Raw genomic sequence first — 24044 nt, 5'->3', positions numbered from 1 at the left:
TATCAGATTTCGGTTTCCGGGTGTCCTATTACGTCACTTAATAATAAACAACTGGAGTCAGGCGGCAGACCGGCATTTTCGAACAACAGCAAGATGGATAATCGTACAGCTTTGTTCATCTCGTATGTATTGTACGCGTTACTGATTGTGCAGATAAGGTGCACGCTATCCCTCGTGGTCATGGTGATTTTGAGAGGCAGACTAGAACGTTGTATGCTGTTGGAGGGCTACAACAATAGCATGTCTTGTCTGTTCCGGGGTCATACGCCAGTGCGGGGTGTGTGGAGCATGCACACATGCATTGTCTAGTTTAACTCTGATTAAGGAGAAAATCGAATTCCAGTCGCATTATCTGGGTGTCTTAATCGGAGTTGGAGAACTTCGATAGTAGTCGGAGTATCGCGTTTACATGCACTTCAGTTGTCCAGCTGTAGTCGGATTAAGGCAATAATTCGTTTTTTTTCAAGTATCATGTAAACGTACTGAGTGAACGAAGAATCCAAAAAGGGCGAACATTCTTGATGAACTGAAGTTGTAGGGGTCTGTGTTTAACAACGGCAAAACTATATCAAAACATCTGTTTACAAGCTCTAACACAACTCATGCAGTGTAATCCAAAAGTCATTTGTCATGTGCTCAGTACTGCTCAGCATTTTGCTAAAACTTTACTATTTAAAACATGGAATAAACAGATAAGTAACGCCCCTGCGCACTTCAATGGAATACACAAGCATCTTGAGTTAGAATACACCTGGCTACCTGTGTGTGCTACTCATATAGAAGTTTTGATATGGTTTGACCCCCTTTATTTCAGTTAACCAAGAATGTTTGCCGTTTTTGGATTCCTTGTTCACCATTGAGGCAGGCGAGGAAAACAACATAACACAGGGAGAGTAACTGATATACAAATGGTCATTTGATGGACGAAAAAATCCTTTCACAAAGTGTACAATATCTTCTCAGCAGCAAATACCAAACAAAATTAAGGTGAACATAATGGAGCATTCAGCCACTAAAGAGCCAGATATTTTTCTCAGGAGGTGGTTGAGACCAAAAACAGAGCTAAAAGGAGAGCAAATACAGGAATTAAACTCCATCATGAGGCCAGAAACATGACTGTACAAATGTTATTGTTGCTTCATGTCTGCTGGATATATTCGCAGGTAACCATTTAAAACCATATGTCAAATGTTGTGTTAACAGTTTGTTCTGCTGCCCCCAGGTGGCCAAAAAAAAAAAACAATTAATATTGCTTTTAACAAGTTAAAAGTGATCAGTAGTTTGTGTTTAATTTATTGTAGTCTTGAAACAAATTGTCTCTGAATTAGCTGTGTTTTTATTTATATTTAATATTTTTACCTCATAAACTCCTCCTGAACTTTTATTTGGCTGGCTGGATACATAATGGTTAAATAAAGTAATAAACACATGATGCAGAGTAAGTTAACATGTAATTTTATTCATTCATATACTCTTGAACTGACTTACATGTCAAGTCAGCAACATTATTGCTGGGAAAGTATTGTTGATGCATTTTATACAGCAGCTTTGGTAAGTCTGGCTTTCCCACAGTCCTCATCATTGGCGGTCGCTCATGATAGTCCCCCTGGGGCATCCATTTTGTAGGTCTCAAATGGCTGATGAGAACAATTCAACAACCACAGCCACAAACTTTCTTGCAGTGTGGGCATTGATGTGAGGTGCTGGAAGTGGAATGTGGAGAGTCTTTTTGGTGGGGACTCTTCTTTTGCTGCTGCTCAACTCTGGCAGCATTTCGGAGATTGTCTTGATGGAATGTGGCTCCTTCACGTAAACTGTTCATGGGGTTCTGTTTTTAGCATAATCTGTCCAGATAGTTTGATCTGTTTATGTGATTTTTGAGGCTGATCAAAATGTTGTTCTTGAAACGCCTTTTCTGACCTTGGGATGTTTGTTGGCCAACATTTAGTTGTGAGTTATAGGACCAGTTTCTGGAGGCGTGTGTCCAATATTACATGGCCTGTCCATCTTGTCTGGTGTCAAATAATGTTGGTGGCAATTCTGTCAATGGTTGCCTACTAATGAACACTGACATTAGTGTGCTTCTCCTTCCAGCTGATGCGCAAGAGTTTTTGTAGGCATCTCTGGTGGTAGGACTTAATGTCTCTCACGACTCTTATATGCTTACTCCAGATGTCACCGTATAAAAGAGTGGGCAAGATAACTGCTTTGTAGACCTTTACAAGCAAGTCAGAGCTTTCAAATACTCTTCTATGGAGCTTTGCAACAGCCCCACTGGCACAGCAGATGTGCTGGTGTACCTCATGGCCAATGTCTGCTCATGAGAAGAGGTGACTTCCAAGGTAGAGGACCTGGTCCACATTTTCAAGGTTCACACTTTTTTTTTCTTTTCTTTTTTTTTTTTTTTTTTTTTTTACAGAGATCCCATGACTGGGAGGCAAGGAAAACCCTTTACTATGTTGGCTTTGCTTTTTTACACAGAACCAAAAAATGCAAGCATAATGCAGCCCCACTCTATAATTTTAGAAAGCATTCCAGGGTTCTGCTGTTACTACCTTTGCTGCCGGCTTAAAGGCCAGACAACTCCTTCCCCGCATTCTGGGACTGAATGACAATGCGCAATAATGGAGCAACATTCCCACCTTGAACAGGTGGTGTAAAAGGAGCTACTGTCGCTTGGTATTGTTGCGGAGGAGTCTGGTGGGAACTGATGGAGATCTGCATGATGTTCATGGCCAGACCAAGGAGTTAGTACGCCCAGGTAAAGGAATAAAGTATGCACTGAAGATCTTTAAATGTGTGGACTATAATGATGTTATCGTCTGCATACTGCAGCACACGATGGATATGTGAAAGATCTTGGTCTCAAAAGAGTTGAGCAGCAGTTGAATGCTTAGGTAAGGTCGATGGAGGCCAGTTCTATTGGTTGGTTTTGTTTCCTTTCATTTTTTTGTAACTGTCTAGCTTGGAGGATCAGGTCAGTTGTACCACAGGCAGGACGGAAACTGCACTATGATTCAGGGACGACTTCTTCTGATAATGGGAGGAGTCTCATGAAAGAAATGTGGGCAATAATCTTCCCAGTTGGGGACAGGAGTGAGACGCCCCTGTAGTTTCCACACTCTGTCATGCCTCACTTTTTACAAAGGATGACATCTCTGAGGTCTGTGGGTATTACCCTCTCATGCCAGATCTTCATGATGAGTTATTTAAATTCTAATCATTCTCTGAATTGACTTGGATGTAAAATCAGCAGCATTATTGCTGAAAGAAGTCTTGCTGATGCATTTTTATACAGCTGCTTTGGTATGTCTGGCTTTCCCACAGTACAGTTACATTCACTGTGCTGTCCATAAATACTGTACAAAAATAATATGTGCTCTGACATAAAACATCCTCACTCCAGTAGTGGATTTCCACTGTTCTAAGAGGAAACCATAAGGCTTTGTTCAATGACATATACAGTATGCGCTTTCAGTTACTGGCATTATGTTAAATAGAATAAATTAGGTCTTGCAGTTGCTATGTCAGGCAAATCTCTGCAATGTCATCACACAGTAATGTCCTTAAGGTTAATAGTCCATGTTCAAAGTACATTAAAAAAGAAAAAAAAAATCCACTAAGTGGGTGTAGATTCAGGTCCAGGCACAGCTGTAAAATGTCTTTTCTTAGAGTGAAGGTGGTCTTCTTGATGTCCAAAAAGGCATTTTAATTGGACTAACAGCTGCCTCTTGAGCTGAATTTCCACACCCTTTTAACAGTATTTTCCCAGTGTCACTTAAGTTCCATTCAACTTGTGAGCTCAGCTTGACATCCTTTAGTTCGAATGTGCTTTCACATCCACCCTTTTCTCAAAAACACACTGAGTGGAAGGTCAGATGGCGTTTTGTTCTCTGTCTTTGTGCTCCATATTCACAGTCTGTAATGGCAGGACTCTCTCCACCAGGAGGAGCTCCCTCGCAGCAGGCAGTGTCTGACTCCATTCTTGAGAGCAGTTCAGTGCAGCTTGTCAACTCCTCCACGGCGTCAGAGTCGACACGTCTGATATTTGCTGTGTGGGGTGGGGGCCAGCTCGTAGAAGAGGACGTAGGCGTTGCTGCTGCGAACCTGACTGGAGGACACTGGACTCACCCTGCACAGGACACACAGTACATACTGTAGGTAGTACACAAAATATCACAGAGCATTTTTCTCTGATCTGATCTCTGAACAACCGCAGGCACACACAGGCACTTACATGCATATACCTAATGTGCACATTTGCCAAAAATTGGACACCTGTATGCAGCTAGAATGAGGTCATTTCCATTTGACAGCAGCTGCAGTCAATACAATTCAATTGCACAGCTTTCTGCCAATGTGATAAGAGTAACATGATGATATACACGTAGATGTGAGAGGTGATACCTGGCGTCGTTGTAGTTGTACCACTCTCCTAGCGTCGGGTTCTTGCAGTAGGCTGTGTAATGGCCTCCCAAAGTGTTTCCCGTGTGGTTGGATACTGCGTACAGGTTATACACAGCGCGCTCTGCAGGGAGACACAACACTGTCAGTCAACAAGACGATCCAGCCGACCTTGGATGAAGCATGAAATGTCCTCCTCTGGTGACAGCGTGCGTCACCTTCAGCGAATACTTACCACCACTCTCTGAGGCAAACTCCCGCAGGTCCAGCTCTTTGAGAGGGAAGTTGACGTACGTGGAAAGTTTGCTGGTTCGGATGTTGGAGTCTGAAAAACGCTTCAGGTCTGAGAGGAACACGGAGTCAAGGAATCGACAGAAGCTCAAAATAACATTGATGTGCTTTAAGTGACATCACTAAGAAGCGATGACACATTTTAAGAGTCTGGAGAAGACAAATTTCAATGGTAGTGAGTTTTGATTTTCTTTTAGAACATTTTTCTGTCAAAATCTTCTCTGTTGAGCACAACATACTGCAACCACCCCATCATACAGACAATCTATACAATCAGCACACTTTCAAGGTGGACACATTAGTGTCACCAATTCAGTATCTGATCGAATGACCTTTGGATGTAACATGTAATCACTTTATCGTTTTATCCTGTTGGACAATTGTGTGAAATTTTGTCATAAGTAGCGAATGAATTCTTGAGTTATGGCCAAAACATGTTTTATGAGGTCACAGAGACCTTCGACCTTTGACCACCAAAATCTAATCAGTTCATTCTTAAGTCCATGTGGACAATTGTGCCAAATTTGAGGAAACTCCCTCAAGGTGTTCTTGAGATATTGTGTTCACCAGACTGCGACAGGCACAATGACCTTTGACCACCAAATTGTGATCAGTTCATCCATGATTCAAAGTGAACATGTGGGCCAAATTTCACCAAGTTTACTCAAGGTGTTCTTAAGATATTGCGTTCACAGGAATGAGACCGATGAGGTCACAGTGACTGATGAGGTCACAGTGACCTTGTCCTTTGACCAACAAAATATAATCAGTTCATTGTTGGGTCCAAGTGGACATTTGTGCCAAATTTAAAGAAATTCCCTCCAGGCGTTCTTGAGATATCATGTTCATGAGATGGATAGGCGAACGAATGGATAAACTGAAAACATAACACCTCTGGCTACAGCTCTTGACAGCCTGGAGGCATAAACAAGTGCCTTATCTTGCAGGTCTAACATATTCTTCATGCTATCAAAAAACACAGTTCTACATTTGGTTATGATAAAAAATCTAAGAAATCCAAGGTCCAACAGTTTCCATGGAATGACCCGCCTACACTTTATCTTATCAATATAATACTCTGAACCCTGAAAGCAGTCAGCCATATATTTCTGGTGTATCACTGCTGTCACTTACATGTGTACGTTCATGCTGTAATCTTTAAACAAATGGCACAAAGCTGAGAGGAAAGGATACGAAGCACGAGGATCTGAGGGAACTTCTGAATGCTGAATCTTTTGGTGCATTTCCTTCTGGTTTTGCATCTGTTGCACGTCTGAGAGAGAAAGGGATAAAACCGCGGAGAGGGCGGTGAGATAGTGCAGCTGTAAAACCCATATATCATCTTCACAAAGGAACGTGGAGGGGGTTGTGTTCAGCGAGGCCTCTTACCGGTCTCTCTTCTCCGTCCAATACATCTTCTTTTGTAAAGAGCCTCAAGCAGTCTTTGAGAGTCACTTCGCCTGTGCTCTTCTGTGGAGACACAGAACATGTCCGATCAGGAAACAGCTACATTATATTTATAGTATACTATATGTCACAGCATGACGACACTGGCCGTTTTGTCTGTCTACCATCAAAGTATGACATGGTAACTTTGAAACCAAAAGTAACCCTTCTGAAATGGTACCTAGACCCTAGATACGGGGGCTTATATGTGTGTGTTCTGACCTGTGCAACAGGTATGGATAGGTCCCAGAATGGATCAAACACAGTGGAGCGGAAGCCACAGACGGTGCAGGTCACAGAGCTCTTCAGCTGACCAACAAACAGATCTTAAGGCAGAATGAAGAGATGGAGAATTATATTCAATATGCATCTTAATTCAAGGATGGTTGAAGGTAGTAAAGTAACCAAACAAGGTAAATCTCTTACCCACTACTTTGCTGTCTTCTCTCTCCAAGTACATGTTCCACATCCGCTTCCCTTTTTCATCGTCCCTGTGAATGAAGTCAAACAAGTCAATTATTTTAAATAAAAATCCAATGTAAAGTTTTTCTCAGATGCAAGCCACTTTAAAAGGGACATTTCACCCCAATTTTGGTTTGAGTTGCAGAGTGTTAGAATTATCGGCCATAGAGATGTCTGCCTTCTCTTGAGTACAATGGAATTAGATGGCACTTGGCTTGTAGTGCCAAATAAATACACTTGAAAAAATGAGCAACAGCAATGTCTCTTTCCAGAAATCATGACCCGGTAACTAGGGCTGGGCGATATGTCCTGAAAATTATATCACAATGTTTTTATCGTATGAACTGTCCCTTTAAGACACCACAAAGTTCCTTTCTCAGGGTTGGAATTCCACTTATTTCAGTATGAAAATGACTATTATGAATATTTAACATACATGGGGTAATGTTTTCTCTGTGGAAAGGTATGAGGTTCAGAAATGGCCACTAACTGCAAAATCTTGAGTAATTAATTACGTTATAATTATAAATGATTACACAGCTTATTCCCACCTCTCAGGTATGCAGCTCGGTTTACTGGCAGAGGTCAGCGACAGGGCAGGTTATGGGTGACTTATTGGGAGCAGAGGTGAGAGGTGGGGTTAAGTGCTGACTTACGAGAGGTGGTCAAAGTCCTCGACAGACACCTTCGGTCGCACTGTCACTCTGTTCACCTCGTTATGGAGGCCGTCCAGTAGGAAACGCAGGAACTCCTGGGCGTCCTGCTGACTGCAGAGACAAAAGCTTGTTACTTTCTGTTAGTTGAAAAGCAAAACTTTTGCCTGCATGAGTTGAGAGGTGTCGGAGAAGACCCTGGGCCGACTATAGTAGAACAAAGAGCACACCGTCTGCTACACTTGCAATTATAAGAGATTTAGTGGGAACAATGTTTGGGTGAAGAGGCCTTTGTCATTTTAATCAGGTAAAGCACCCTGATCAAAATCTCTGTACCAAACCTTGTTACCAATAAATCTCTTTTAATTTCAAGTGCAGGAGTTCTTTGTTCTACTTTGTTTACTCTGAAATCAGCTATAATTCTTGAACGAGACTGAATGAAACAATCTGCTTGCAGGCAGGAGGATGGGGAGACTCACTTGCAGCCCACAAATTTGGGAGCGTATCTCTGGATCTGGCTCCTGAAGTCAGAGGGACTGATGGCCTCGTTGTTCACAGTCGTCCACAGGCTCTGAGTCAGCTTGGCAAACTCTGAGGAGAAGGAAAGACAGACAGAAAATGAGACCACGATAATGCAACACCAAAATTTAAAGGTAAAGATTTTACTGATAAAATGATGACACAGACTGGATCCTCTTACACGCAGAATTTCTTTCCTCAGAATCAGCGTTTTGCTCCAAAGTCACAAACGGGGTTTTAAGAGAATCTGTGGTCTTTAGCTTAAGATGCAAAGCTTTGACCTTGACCAGGGCATTTCTTTACATCAAACTGTGCCGCAAACCTGAAGCCTGAACTCGTGGGAAATTTGTACTTATTTGTACGAAAATAAATGTTTCATCTTATCCTAACTTAAAATGATTATTTAAAAGGCATCAAAGGGCATACCTGCCTTCAGCTCAATGTCCACTTAACTACATCTTAAGGTCTTCATCAGCTAATGGAGCTGGCTCAGGTGTCATGGTGTAAGAGTGATGTAACACAGTTGAGGTAGGTCACCTGAGGACACCTGAGCCAGTTCTGTGCACTGATAAAGAGTCAACTGAGACTGATTGATTGTGGTTGAAAGCTCTGGAACAGCTAAGAAGTGGGACCTTGAGTTGAGAATATTTTGTTGCATAAGTTAATTGCAAAAAACACTAAACTAAATAAAAACTAGCTGAGGTAACTTTTTTGTACGAATCACAGAGACACACAACATATGGCCTTTTGTACTGAGCTTTGGAAAAGTAGGATTTAATTAGGATATGCAAACACTGGAGTCAGTGACCTGTAAGAACATGCTGCACAAACACACCCTCTAAAAAGCCCTGCAGGAGGACAACAGTCCCTTTCATTTTGTGCCAGCACAATTCTAATTCTGCTGAAACTTATAATCTCAGTTCTGTATGATCTGATTGCAGTTTTGTCACTTCGGTGTGGTCATTCTTCCCACGCCAAGTGATGATGGTTTAGTCGTCATATTTTTAGCAGTGCAGCATAGCAACATGTAGTTTCAGGATTATGAAGTACATATAAACTGACAATATACGACCTACTGCCGAGCCATAAAGTGACTCATCACTGACAAGTCATGGCACAGTTCTACAGTATTCCTCGTTATGTTTACATGTGTTGTCACGTCTCTCCCCTACCTTCCATGAGAGCGGCGTTCGTCATGCAGTTGTTGTTGAGGTCTGTGCGATGGACGTTTCTCAGGCAGTAATCCCTCAGCTCGGGAGTGTTACTCAGGCATTGTAAGATGGAGTTCATGAAACACTGGAAAATCGCATAAAACGCAAAAAATTGATTAAATGAGGCTCCAGAATCAGCAGGTCAAAGTGCAGCATGCTGTACGATTACACCACAAAGTGAATAGAAAGCACTTACTGTGTTGCCCAGGTTCCTCAGTCCCACCAGGCCTTGAGGACCTTTGTGCTATTCAAATAGAAAGAGAGGAGATTTTTAGTTTACGGCTGCATTTTTGGGGAGTTAGAAATTAAAGAGATAACAAATGAAGGTGTCACACAGCACGACAAAGACACAGCAGAAACATCTGACAGGCAGCTGGACAGTAGATAACAAATTAATTCAAGGATTAAAGTTCTTTATATTATACAAGCTGTTCTCATGCACTGTTGGTTCAAAAATGACTGTACCAGAATTCTTATGACCTATGTAATAGTGAGCCAGTAGTTCGTATATAACCCACATAATCGGAAGGCTGTAACCACATGAACACTGCACTGACGGGAGTAAAGAAGAAAGTCGCACAAAAAATCGAAAGTCTTGGGGTGGTGGATTGGTCAAACAGATATAGGGCTTTTCTCACAACACCATTCATAGGGCACTAATTGGTTAGATATCATATGAACTGTATGAGGACACATTAGATTATGTGAGCGTGCTACAAATCTGAAGCTCAATATGTATGCCAATCCTTTATGTATCAACACACAAATCGAAAAAAGTGTTGATACATGCTGCAAAAATAATATTGCAAACATCATCACAGGGGGCCCAAATGGGAACAAATCATACAGCACTCATACATACCATAAAATAACTAATATAGTTTGACTGTTTTCTGAGCTGTTGTTTTGTGAGTTAATGCAATCATACTAACGTATCAAATGATTATGTAATGATGTCCTTATTCTAAAGAGACACATGAGGTCATTTTCTAAAAGTGTCCACACAGATATTTATTGTTCTTTCCCTCGTCAGTGCAGCCTGCTGTGGGCGCCAACAGATCAGCCTGCACACGCTCCCAGTATGATGTAACTACTGTATGATAGCAACCCTGTTACTTTCTTTAAGTGTGAAAAAGCCTCGAAGGACCGTCTGGCATTTATTCAATGCGCACCATCTGATGGTCACATTGCTGGCAGCACTGTAGCTGTGGATATCAGCTACTGTTCCACATGCTCAGATGAAATACCACAGTGTGTCCTGACCAGTAGCCACCACTCACACCACGGTGACATCACACCGGGCATGTGACACAGACCTGGAGAGAAAAGCTCTACTGAGAATCTGCAGAACACGACGTGGTGTCGTGCTGTTTGTGTGAAGAGCTTCACATTGCTGCCTGAGTCAAGGATCAACGAGTTATACAACATATCTGGAGCCACCGGCAGCGAAGTGTTAATCATCTGTAGGGCTGACTGATGCAAGGCTCTGAAAGCCATCTGCTGATGGATGTATGACTGAGAAATTACAGAGCAATCTCAAGCATCTGGCTTTTTCTTAAACTCTAGCTCTTGTCAGAATAATGCCTTCAAACAGCATTTAGATTAACTCGGTCATATCTATCAAACCTTTATGGGTGTAATGGATCTGCAGTGGATAATGAGATTATCATTTTAGTTAGAAAACGTGACTTGTGGATCAAAAGATGTGGAGACACCAGGATTAAAACAAATTAAATGTGATTAAACATGTCACTGGGACTACTGCTTCATACTGTCACTTACAGCCTGTTGCTGCCTAGGTATTTAAAATGCTTTTACACTTCAACTAAATTCAGACTAGTTTTAACCTCCATGTCAAAAAACAAGTGTTAGGTTTCAGGTCAGGAAAATGCCAAAAGAGAGGCTGGCTCCACGAGCAAGTCAATCCCCATAGGCTCAACTTACAGCAGAAAAAAAAAAACGTGTTTACAGCCTGGTACAAAAAACAGTTTTGGTGTCTGTGACTAATTTCCATGTTAATGACAACTTTACGGGGACGAATTTTCATATATGTCACCTGTTTACATTTTATTACGGCTTAAAGTTATGCACAATTAAGAACGTGGCCACTTTGTGTGACAGGCGGATGACAAGTCTCTTCCCAGACAACAATGTTGGATAGCTAACGTAAGCATGGAGTATAGGCTTAGCCGTAGCTGCTGTTATTTCTGTGCTGTTTCATGTCGTGAAAGTTATTTTTAACATTCTGGTCACCTAAAAAAGTCTTGTTCAGCATTTGGTTGAACTAAAAGACCCTTAAAGGAGTCGGATGTTCAGTTTTTTTTAAGTACATTTTGTTTGAATGGTTTTACGCCTGTCTTCTGCTGGCTAAAATTAGCATTAGCATTATCACAGTTAATAATAGACTGTGAAAGCATTGTGCTAACCAAGCTAGCAGCTAGTGTTAGGGTTATCGCCACCCTCTTGTCCAAATACAGTCACTTCTGACTCCAAAAATCCAAGATGGTGACTTAAGGCTTTGAAATGGGAATCCACAGACCAATGGGTGACATCATGGTGGCTACTGTAAGAGTTTACTATATTTATTCTGATATTACGGCAGAGAAAGCAACAGTGGTGTCATCGCATAATATGCAGGCCCCTAAGTCAAGCTTGCTGTGACCATGGCGAGTATATTTCTCACACTAACATCTGCCGCTCATGTGAATAATTGTTGTCAATAGATAAATACCGTTGTTGACATTGTTTTCTTTAGCAACACTGGTATCAACAGGTGACACTCTGGCTTGTGACCTGTAGCTCATCCTTAATGAGGGAACAAAGTAACACTGCAACGTGATCACCCGGTGCCAGTCAGCACCGTCATGCATCAATGCCTCTGCTGACAGCTGAAGAACTGCATGTGGAAATATCAGCGTCGAGGAACAGGCAACAGGCAACACACTGACAGAAGCATACATGGGGGCACAAATATGTACACTGAGCAGCACTGTCAGCTACCCGTAGATCATGGATATCTACTGCAATCTACTCAAAATGTCTGCTGTATCTGTTCATTTGGTATTTCTAGGAAGGAAAAAAAGCATGTCTCTCCAGAAAAAGGTGTGTGTTTGCCTTTTATTTTCCAGTGTGCCTCTCCTATCATAGCCAACGCATGATATCAGTGTAACCGTTGCCAGACTTTGAGATATGAGGTGTGATTCGCAGCTAACCAAGCCACATACAGCCTCTTAAAGTAAATATGGACAGGTTTGTATATCCTATGTGTTATCAAGACTTTCAGTGGAGAGGTTTGGTGCCTCGTGATGGCCGTCATGTTGTTCCAAAAGCTTTCCAACCCTGAAAATAGAACTGTGACAATATAAACTATCAACAGCACTCCTTGGCTGAAATCTCTGATTTTTTTCTCCCCTTCTTCTCTGCAGCATTTGAAGGTGACCATATGGTGTTGAGTCCCAATCTGCTGCGCTGCTCTTGTGAATACTGACCAGCGGGGCTCGGCATGCTCAGCAGGCGGCTCCTGATTTAAAAGACCCGTCCAGAAACCGAGGAAGTGATGCGTTCAGGTAATCTCCGTGCTCTGAGCAACAACGCTCTCAACTGGTTGGCATGACTTCAGAGAGAAAGGAGAGAACGCTATGTCCTCAACCAGCTTTACATGCCTGCTCAAGGCCGTAGGACACGTGACGAAAAGGAAGCAACGCTCCTGCACGCACGGTGCCAGCCATGCCACTCCCTCAGAGACAGTATAAACATAAATCTCTGCTACATACCAGCAGGGCTGAGAGAGGACCAAAGTGCCAGAGTCAAGCAGAAATATTAGTAATCTCCTGAAACTGTACAAACTATGCAGAGGTTAAGTTATGGAGTTCATTTTTATATCACTGCCAACATTTATACAGCTTGAGAAGACACAGAAATGTTCTTGTCTCAGCTGACTGCTCCTTCACTCATTGAGCAGCTTCAGATTTTTAAGGAGAGGTGAGAAAAGTTTCCCCTGATGTACGAGATGTGCTAAAGTGATGCTGTCAATGCCTCAGTTATCATTGACTCGCTAGATGAGCTGGTGACAGAGCCAGCCGGTGTCAGACAGACATTCATAACGTGCCATGAAAGCACGTTCAATTTTAACACAATAAAAAGAAGACAAGTGGGCAAACGAGCAGTTGTAGTGACAATCGTTCGTCAAATCTTGGCGATAATGCTCAGCTCGGTTGCAATTTGCCAAGCAGAAGAAGAAAAGCTGTCAAATCTTGTGACCGTCACAACGGCCATATTTGATTTGAGACAACAATACCCTGCCAAAATTTGCGCACTACATGATTAAGCTAAATGCTAATATCAGCATGCTAGCATTAAAAATAGAAACACCAAGATGCTCATGTCCAGTAGGTTATCTTGTTTTCTTGCTTTGAACCTTGGGATCACGTCTGGTGTCACACTGCCTGTTTCAACTGGTCAGAATCTTTGGTCTGAACTGGGCTTTACCTTCACTTTGACTTTTCAGAATATGAGCTGTTTGATAAGTTGTGAAGCCAAAATCTATTTCTGTTTGCAAGCAGAGGTTTGTGTGTTAAATAAGCCAAGTCGTAGGTGAGCAGGTATGTTCGGGCTGCAGGCCAGCGACTGAAGGGTGAGGCTAATTTGCATATTGCCAGATCTGCAAATACTAAGTTAGGTAAAGGAGTTATACCCAAGCCATTCTAAGGCATGAAGGGATGTTTTTTATGAAAAAAAAAAAAGTGTTTTTAGATTCTGAGATACGTTTTCAGGGGTTTGATCAAAGCGTGGAGAGAAACTTTAACACAAAGAGCAGCTGAGACCGATGGGAACGCCATCAGCTGTGCAGAAAGTTGGTAGTAAAACCAAATATCATACGCATTGATGGGCACAAATTGGCTACAGTTTGATAATAGCTCAATCTTTTAAATCATTTTTCAAGCAAATATGCCACATTATCCTGGCTTCAGCATCTAAAATGTGAGGACTTGCTGCTTTTCTTGGTCTTAAATGATGGTAGACTGAATATTTTCGGATGACGGACTCTTGGTTGGACCAAACAAGCTATTTAACTACATCAGATTGGCCTACTGGGACATTGTGATGGGAACTTTTTCGTAGTTTCTGACATTTTATAGGCCACAAAATAAGCTGATCAGCTATCAGATTTATTAATAACTCTTCTGGAGTTTCAATAACTGCGAAATCTGTAAAACAATTGGAGAAATATGAATGACATGCACCTATGTATATATGATTTATTAGTAATACTTTGCAAAGAATCTAAATAAAAATGTGTTCACAGAAAAGCTGACGATGGTGCCCGAAGAAAGTCAGAGGGTCACCATCATCACCATGAATGTCTTAACTGAATTTCATGGCAATCTATCCCATGATTGTGGAGATATTTCAGTCTGGACCAAAGTGAGGACCAATCAGCATCACCTGGAAGCACTATAAACTACAGTTACACTGAGAAAAGTTGCTGCAATCGTCCACTGTAAACACTCGTGTGCACACCACTGAAGGACCAGTAACACCCCCTCAAGGACAAAGACTTGCAGCCTGTGACCTTAAACAAACTCAGTGCTGTAAACACTCCGGACACAAGCATGTGCCGGCTGAGTGTTAGCAAAATGTACTGTGCTGATGATGAGGCGACAGTCTGGATACATTCCTTCTCCGCAGCGCTCCCTCCTGTGACGCAACTAACGTCACACTTGAGTTGTCACACTGGAAGCATCAGTTTCATGCCACTTCCTAGGGGTGTGTGTGTGTGTGTGTGTGTGTGTGCGTCCAGCCCCCATCCTTCGCCACTTAAGGGCAGATAAGGGCTTAAAGGTCAGAGTCGGACCTGGACCAAGCTCTCTATAGTGTTACATAAGGGGACAAAGTTTGTGCCGGGGGGTGATTTAAAGACTGTGATTACATAATTTTGTCTGAGAGGCTGCACACAAGTGTCCACACTGTATTTCATGGGGGCTATTTTTTTCTCTGCTTAAGCACTGCTGCAATATTTTTTAATATGAGTAACTGTTTTTAGTTTTACTGCCATATTTGCACAGATATACCCTGAAACATTGGTCAGCATGCTATTTTATTAAAAACAAAACTTACAGGCACATGACACAAACTTTCACTTTCCTCTTCTTAAAGGGGAACACCACCCAGATTAGGAATTTCAATATGTTGTTTCCATGGCTTTGGAACATTCAGTAAATATTTGTGAATGTGTATCTCTTAAGTCTCAGACGTATCTGTATATAACATTCATTGTCTTCGGAGCAGTTTGATATTTCAGATTTTTATCACAAATTTGAGTTTTGGCACTCTAGTTTTTGGATTTAGGGGAGAGTTGGTTATATTTAGTGATATTTTTGAACTTTTTTAGACCATAGAAATAACATATTTGAGTTTAATCGTCCCCCTTTAAGGAACAAAGGTTTAAATATCTGAGTTAAATACATATTTAAGAAAACAATACCACTGTAAATGTTCAGACTGGGTGTTCATACTTATCAGCTAAATAATGCCCTTCTGAAAACTACTTTCCTCTCGAGGGTGCAGGGCCCAGACCCTCTTCTCAAGGCTGAGCCACCTTACAATAAAACAGGCTGCTGGTATGACACACACAAGTACATATGAACTTTACAAACTCTGCACACACAGAAAAAAAACATGCATTAAAAAGTTCCCAAATGAAAAGGTGTGAGGAAGAGGAGGATGCTGTGAGACAGGTGAGGCAGACAGGAGCAGGGGTGCAGCGGCGGGGGACTCACCTTGGCCTGGTTGATGATGAGACCCATGAACGTGGACACCAGTTTGGACCGGGACAACGACGGACTCTTCCGCCGCAGCTCGGGCTTGTCTGTGGGGAGAGCGGCCGGCTCCTCCGGTACCGTCACCGTGTACGAGTGTCGCAGAGAAGGCATGGCAGCGCTGTTGAATGTTGTGTCCGACACCGGGACGGTAGTGTGATCCAATGCAGCTGGACACAGTGAGATCCTGCTGACAGGCTCAAGTCACTAATCAATTAGTAATCGATCGATAGGCAGTCAGGCTGTGTGTCGTCCTGCTGTGTGTGCGGGTTGTGGGTGTCTCTGTCTCTGTCCCGCACCTGTGCACTACCTGTCTGTGCTGGAAGAAAACACACGCAGTTGAGTGTGTGTTGGAGTTTTTACTGCGTGTTATAAACACCCCCCTCCCACCCTGTGAGGACCGGCGCTGCCTTCAAGGGCTGTGGGAAATATCAAAACTGCTCTTGGTGCATTGACAGGAACAAAGAAGATGTGGAAAGATATATGTAGAGGAAGTATAGATTGTTTATTTAACACAGCCAAATTATGTTCGAAAACAATATAGTACTGGTAGATTTCTACTCCAAATACAATCATAAATCAATCGCGAAAATAATTTATTATTATCATTATTGTTATTATTATTAAATAATGAAATTAATCAATAATAAAGTGATGCTTTAAAACACATCATGGGGGTTGTTCTGCATGGAGCAGCAGGTGGTGGCCTCCATCAGTGAGACCCCCTTTTTATTTATTTATTTATTTATGTCTAACTTTTGTTATTTTTTAATACTTTAATTTATCTATTCATTTATTTATTTTCAACTTTTATATTTTTTAATTTATTCATTTATTCAATTATTTATTTATTTTACAATATGTTTAACTTTTGTGACTTGTATGTATTGAATGTATTGATTTATTTATTTGTGAAGTTTTAAAAATGTATTTATTTTTAATTCTGTGATTTAAAAAAAAAATGTATTTATTTTTAATTTTGGGATTTTAAAAAAAAAATGTATTTATTTTTAATTTTGGGATTTTTTTAAAAAAAAAAGTATTTATTTTTAATTTTGAGATTTTTTTAAAAAATGTATTTATTTTTAATTTTGGGATTTTTAAAAAAATGTATTTATTTTTAATTTTGGAATTTTTTTTAAAAAAAATGTATTTATTTTTAATTTTGAGATTTTTTTAAAAAAAATGTATTTATTTTTAATTTGAGATTTTTTTTAAAAAAAAAAGTATTTATTTTTAATTTTGGTTTTTTTTTCTTTTAAAAATGTACTTATTAAATTATTTAATTTTTTTACTGTTGTTATTCTTAGTTTTATTTATTTGTTGAATTATTTGTTTATTTCACATTATGTTTAAGTTTTGTGACTTAAAAATATATATCTATTTATTTTCTTCTTCTTCTGTGATTTTTCAAAAATGTATTTATTTATTTTTCTCTTTTCTTTCTCTAACATTATTTTACTTAATCTATTTATAACCCAGACTCTTCTCCTTTCGCCTGTTCCCCTTGTTCCAACTTATTTATCCTTTTTACTGCTTCATCAACACAAACACAAACACAAACACTCAAAACGCCACTCAGTGCCGTCGCCATACGTTATGCCAATATGCCTGTTTGTCTTTTCTGTCAGTTGTTTGTTACACCTGTCTTGTCTCCCACATTGTTCCTGTCATGTCTTTCACCTGCTTTATGCCTGCATCACTTATTACAAAAAAACATGCATCACGTTTATATTTTGTGATAGATTCATCATCACAAAATATATTTGTGAAAATATTCCGTGAACACAATCAATGATATGCCTTATCAGCTGACTGAATTGTAGGAGAATCAAATCAGAACAGTGTTTCCCCTGATTCATTTTACAGTGATTCTTATCATGCATCTTTTCCAATGAATGATATATATTTTTTAATCCTGAGTAAAAAGCTATAAATCTTTTTATATTATTTTTGACATGTATCAGTAATATAACACCTCATATTTACTTTAAACACAGTTTAAATACACATAATGTACTTTAACAATATGATTTATGGACTGAAACAAACCTTGAGGTCCTCCTTACCTCATGGTCGGCCATGTTTGTTCTGTTTACTTTTAGTAGGTGCTGCAGCTGCCTTTAAAAATTATGCAATATACACACAGACCTACTTTCTCATAAAATTACACCCTGAACTTTGACCCTCTTGCTTTTATATCCATTACCTTGCAGATAAAACAAACGCCCCTTACAGAGTTCACCAGACACGGAGATCAAGCCAGAGAGCTCTGCTGTTGTTACTTTGCAATGTATGTAGTTTAACTTTTAAGTTATTACTGTACAGACTGTAGATTCTAACAGATTTGTGACAGTGAGGTTTTCTGTCCTTGTTATTTTCATGGTTATGTCCTTTTGTTGTTTGTGATATTTATGATTATTTTGTTTACTTACAATCAATATTTCTATTATTACTATTCGACTGATCATCAGTTACTTGAATGCACTGTCATCCATCACTGCGGCTTCTGACAAAGGTCAAGCTATCATCTGAGCCAGGTGTTTCCCATGATGCCTTGGGTCTTGCAATCAAGGGAGCGCAACTGCAGCGTCGCTGTCCACATTTGTATGATGTCAGAGCAAGTCGGGATGATGTCAGGCACAAAACTAACCAGCATGCGTTGTGCAGGGATGGCCACTGATCGAATCTGCGCAGGCCTGGCTCATCTCGGACAAGTCTGATGTGACGAATCTTCCGCTGCGCAGAGGATTATGGATCAGAATAGCCAGAAAAGCATGCTGGCTTGGATGTGGTAGAACATCCTGGTATTACTGGCATACTGCATTTGACATACGATGTATTGGGACATACTAAATCTTTTTATGGCATACTATATAGTACGGTAGTATGGGTATTAGAACACACAAAGTTATGTCTTTGGTTGATTTAAATTTTTACTTGTACCTGTAGGACAATAGTTTTTAAGAACTTCTACTCTGATTGTTTGACATTTGTCTAGTTTTGCAGTAAAAAAGTTCGGTATGGTCTTTTCCCTCTGAAGTTTAGCGTCAAGGGAACAAGTGTAGAGTTCAGGTTTACTCACCTCGTCATTCAGCATAAAAGTGCTGATAATGGAGAAACAGAATAGGAAGTGTTTTAGCTGAGAGACCACATGAGCATTATTATCAGTGTGTTCTTTAAGGATGTATTAATGTCTCCAGCTACAGCACCAAAATGAGCAGAAGGAAATGTATCACAGTTTGCAGTTTTATAATCCACTCAACAAAGGATATTAACATTTCACTGACAATATGGTGTTAAGAACAAGGTGCAGTAAGCCTGGTCCTCTCTGGAATGAAATCTATTGTGTCACTATCACTGAATGTGTGGGTGGTTTTTTAAAAAGGGTATAAAAATAGAAAGCATTGGCAGAAAATTAAAGCTCTCATCAGCTTTGTTCAAACCTCAGCCCCGTGCAGAGGGACATGCTGACCTTGACTTTGATCCTTAGACTGTGGTTCTGTCTTGACATGGAAACTGAGTCTGATAAGAAGCTTGATAGCTGGCCTTGTAAACATTTTACAGGTCCTCAGAAATGACTGAGTCCAGTGCTTTCAGAGTCATGTAACACTCCATACTAAGCTGATGAATCAGACTTTATACCTATGTATAGAAGCGTACATGAGGAGGGGTGAAACCACACAATATGTCTTGAAAAGAGCAGAAACCTTGTCAATTACATCTCGATTTCTCTTATGTAAAATGGGAATTCTGACTTGATTGTGGCTCTAGAAGAAAAATCATTGTGTCACCAATAAAATTAGGGTCTATCCTCTGGAGATTGTGAATACTAACATTAAATTTCATGGCAATCTGACCAGTAACCGATAAGTAGGGCATAGCATTTAAACATGCAATCCCATTCACACCCAACTGCCACACCATGACATAACTACAGTGTACACAGTGCGTCACTGAGGAAACACCTAAGCTATAGTCGGACAAACCCATCAGGATCACTGGGTGAGGGATTCCCTCTCTATAAACCCCATAATTAACCACCCACATGCAGAGGGGAAGAATGTCACTAGCTAACTTCAACACATTCCTCTCGCTGCAGGTTGGTACTGTTTGTTCTACAGCAAAGATTATTTTGTAAGATCACATTCCACATCTGTCACGTCAGGAAGAACTTGTTCCAGAGCACGCAGTGTCTGTATTGTGGCAGCGAGCTGCTGACAAAGCTTGACATTTTGTTCAACCACGCAGTGAGGTTAAGGACAGATGGTCAGGAGCTGGTTATTGTCCCATACAACATGTGGGTCTCAGGTCAACCACACTAGCTGAATGCTAAATGTGAGCATGCTAACATGCTGATGTTTTGGAGGTGTAATGTTTACCTCAGTCATCATGTTAGTGTGTTACCATGCTAACCTTTACCATTGACCACTAAACAAAAAGCAGGGACAAATGTTGATAGGACTGCTCTTGTACAGCACCCTTCTAGTCTTACAACTACTCAAAGCACATTCACCCATTCATACGCACATTCACACACTAGTGGCTGAGGCTGGCATGCATGGTACCACCTGCTACTCAGTGACAAATCACACGCTCTCAGGGTGCTTTTAGACCTAGAGTTGTCTTGCTTTGGTCTGAATCAGGGACTTATTTTGTTACAAAGTTGTATAATTGCCTAGAGTTGGTTCATGTTCTCACAGCAGCATTTAAAAGCGGACCAGATCAAATGTCTTGTGTGAGAAAGCTGCTCTTGATTGGTCAGAATTTCCATGTGGGAAAAATCCAGGAAGTAAACCAAACGTTGAAGAAGAGTACACTTGCAAGATAAATGTGACACTTTCTAATGTCACAATGGAGGGACAACTACGCAGGTTGATTTTAGCGCTGCTCATCGTGGACTATATTGCTGTCATTGTTCATTTTAGTCAAACCATACAGTTTGAAAACAAGGCGCGGCTCCAACTAGAAAACAATGTTTTGATGCATTGGATGTGCTGAATGTGCATATTAAGGCAGTACAGGAGGAGGTGCACATTAATAATCCTCCAGGACTGTAACATGCTCATGTTTAACCCAAACTATGTGTCATGTGACTGCAGTTGGTTCAGATTCAGGTCGGAACACCTTCTCACCACAAACGAACCGCACCAGAGTTCGTTTGTAACCGAACTGAGACCACCTCTTCAAGAAGGTCTTGGACCGGTTGTTTTGTTGCACACCCGAGTGTGATTGCTGTGTTCACACCTGCCCAAACAAACCACACTGAGGGGGCAAACGAACTTGAGTTCCATTTAGCTGAACCAAACAGGGCAGGTGAAGTTTGGACACTCAAAATTGCCCAGTGTTCTACGATATTTCAAAATCGGCAGATGAATGTTTTTAAATGACCTCTGTGGCCTTTTGTTTTAACACCTCTCTAAAACAAACTTGACTGAATCATTAAACATTAATAAGTGATATCAATAAACTTAACAAAAGTGACATTTAGGGGGGATTGAACTCAATGACAGAGATATGATCAAGATAACAGCCATGTGCCACACACATTGATAAGAGCTGTTGTTAATAATCACCTCTGAGTGCCACGTTATGTAACCAGCCGAGAGCACATGCATGCAATGACCATCAATCATCTCACAGACACACAGGTTCCAAGTTGCTACTATTTTCAGTGTGAGAGAAAATCTCTGTGAAAGCACTTCCCAAATAATTACAGTGATTACAACTTTAAACACTTTTCCCACTGTAAAAATGCCAATCCCTTTTTGTTCAAACATGCAAATCTGCGCGTCCACTTTGCTCCTCCGCCCTCAGTCGAGGTGAGGCGAGGTTGCACACATACACGTCATTAATGACAGGGAGTCCTTTTCTATAAACTACACCTTCGCTAAACTTTACAGTGAGTACACTTAGCTGCCTATATAAAGAACAGTGAATCATGCACGCGATGACGAACACCAGCAGCATGACGACATAACAGACACATTGAAACCACTCTTTGAGAGTGGTTTGAGCAGCACAGCTAATTACAGTAATAATCTATGTTAACTAATAATTGTTGCAGTCTTATTGTGAAAAAACATGCTTCAGTAGATACAGGTATGTAGGTAGGTACTGCAGGGCTACCTCACTGCCCTGCTCAAGGTTACCAGTGACCTATTAATGGCTGCTGTTGACGGCATGTGCTCCGTCCTTGTGCTCCTGGACCTTAGTGCAGCCTCCTTAGGTACAGTTGATCACAGCATCCTGTTTGACAGACAGGACAGAGGCACTGCATGGCGAAATCTGTCACAGCATTAGAACGTTTTTCATCTTCTCTGACTAACAGGAGGTTTTGTGTCTCTGTGAATGACCATTTCATTTTCTTCTCTTAAGTATGGTGTGCTGAGCTGAAAGGGGATGCTTTCGATTAACTGGTCCATCTACATCCCAACCCTCACCTATGGTCATGAGTTCTGGGTAGTGACCGAAAGAATGAGATCACCCATACAAGCGGCTGAAATGAGTTTCCTCCGTGGGGTGTCTGGGCTCAGCCTTAGACATAGGGTGAGGAGCTCAGACATCCAGACGGAGCTCGGAGTAGAGCCGCTACTCTTTTGTGTCGAAAGGGGTCAGTTGAGGTGGTTCGAGCAGCTGATCAGGATCCTCCTGGGCGCCTCCCATTAGAGGTGTTGTGGGCATGTTCTACTGGTAGGAGGCCCCAGGGCAGACCCAGAACATGCTTGAGGGATTAATGAAATTTTCATTGACTGTATCAGTATGCTGTGCCCACCCATTTCTGAATGGGAATTACAAGTGTGTGACACATCAAAAGCTCTGATTAGCAGCCATTGTGAGGGATAATACACTTAAAAGGAGAATGCCATGAGTGGTATGATGGATCGCTTTATTGTACAGAGCAAATTACAACAAAGCACCAGCAAAGACGACCTACCACCAAAAGAAAAGAGAAAAGGAAACTGTCAGTAGACAGTATCACGAAAGCTACCTATTTAATTTTTTCTTATTTTTATTATATTATGTTGTGATAAGAATGATAACACACATTATTAAAGTAATTGTTCACAGATATAAATACAGGTGTGCCTTGAGTTTCTGGCTTGCCTTTTGGTGTGCCCTTTTGGGACAAAAAGTTTGAAAACCACTGCTTTAAATAAATGTTGCTGCTGATGGGTGCTTTCACACCTGCCCTGTTTGATTTGGTTCAGTCAAACTCAAGTTTGTTTGCCCCCTAAATGCGGTTTGTTTGGGCAGGGGTGAACACAGCAATCACACTCAGGTGTGCAACAAAACAACCAGACCCAGACCTTCTTGAAGAGGTGGTCTTGGTCTGGTTACAAACAAACTCTGGTGCGGTTCGTTTGTGGTGAGAACGTGTTCCGACCTGGATCTGAACCAACTGCAGTCACATGACACATTGTTTGGGTTAAACATGAGCATGTTACAGTCCTGGAGGATTATTAATGTGCACCTCCTCCTGTGCTGCCTTAATATGCACATTCAGCACATCCAATGCATCAAAACATTGTTTTCTAGTTGGAGCCGCGCCTCGTTTTCAAACTGTATGGTTTGACTAAAATGAACAATGACAGCAATATAGTCCACGATGAGCAGTGCTAAAATCAACCTGCGTAGTTGTCCCTCCATTGTGACATTAGAAAGTGTCACATTTATCTTGCAAGTGTGCTCTTCTTCAATGTTTGGTTTGCTTCCTGGATTTTTCCCACATGGAAATTCTGACCAATCAAGAGCAGCTTTCTGGGGCAAAGCATTTGATCTGGTTCTCTTGTAAATGCTGCCATGAGAACACGCACCAACTCTAGGCAACTAAATTAGTCCCTGACTTGTTGTGGAGTAATCTTAGGCTGAGCTTCTGCCACTTACACTGAATATCTGAATACAAATATTACTATATTACTGACAAATATTTAGGATGAGTAGTAGGTGACTAACAGTCTGATACACACACACACACACACACACACACACACACACACACACACACACACACACACCCACCCACCCACACACCCACACACACCCATAAACACATTTACACCTACATACTTATGTAACCATAGATACACAACAGAGCAAACATTCACTGCCAAGGCAAGGAAACGAGGACAGGGGACAATAAACCAGCGTGTCAACGGAGCACATTTGAAAGGCATGTATATAATCAGTGGCCTGACTGCCCTACATGTAACACAGCATGACTGAGTGTTACTTGCATG

At 41.0% G+C, this 24044-nt stretch overlaps 1 protein-coding gene across 1 annotated transcript; it reads right to left on the bottom strand.

Moving 5' to 3' along the window:
* Nucleotides 1-1439: 1439 nt before the first annotated feature.
* LOC125898970 (ubiquitin carboxyl-terminal hydrolase 2-like) lies at nt 1440-16158 on the bottom strand. Its single transcript, XM_049593077.1, has 12 exons — nt 15766-16158; nt 9183-9230; nt 8948-9071; nt 7736-7847; nt 7260-7370; nt 6568-6632; nt 6364-6467; nt 6085-6165; nt 5890-5968; nt 4640-4747; nt 4408-4528; nt 1440-4132 (listed from the first exon to the last, which is right to left on the bottom strand). The coding sequence occupies exons 1-12, from the start codon at nt 15916-15918 to the stop codon at nt 4027-4029; spliced, it is 1212 nt and encodes a 403-aa protein (XP_049449034.1). The 5' UTR covers nt 15919-16158; the 3' UTR covers nt 1440-4026.
* Nucleotides 16159-24044: the final 7886 nt, after the last annotated feature.

Source organism: Epinephelus fuscoguttatus, linkage group LG12, assembly GCF_011397635.1.
Source record: "Epinephelus fuscoguttatus linkage group LG12, E.fuscoguttatus.final_Chr_v1".
NCBI classification, from domain to species: domain Eukaryota; kingdom Metazoa; phylum Chordata; class Actinopteri; order Perciformes; family Serranidae; genus Epinephelus; species Epinephelus fuscoguttatus.
The sequence above is the reverse complement of the archived record's forward strand: the minus strand, read 5'-3'. Positions and strand labels throughout refer to the sequence as shown.

Coding starts and splice junctions, on each gene's coding strand:
- LOC125898970 (XM_049593077.1), bottom strand. CDS start 15,918: ATGCCTTCTCTGCGACACTCGTACACGGTGACGGTACCGGAGGAGCCG. Junction 4,529..4,639: donor GTTTGCCTCAGAGAGTGGTG/GTAAGTATTCGC, acceptor GTCTCCCTGCAG/AGCGCGCTGTGTATAACCTG. Junction 4,133..4,407: donor TACAACTACAACGACGCCAG/GTATCACCTCTC, acceptor TGTCCTGTGCAG/GGTGAGTCCAGTGTCCTCCA.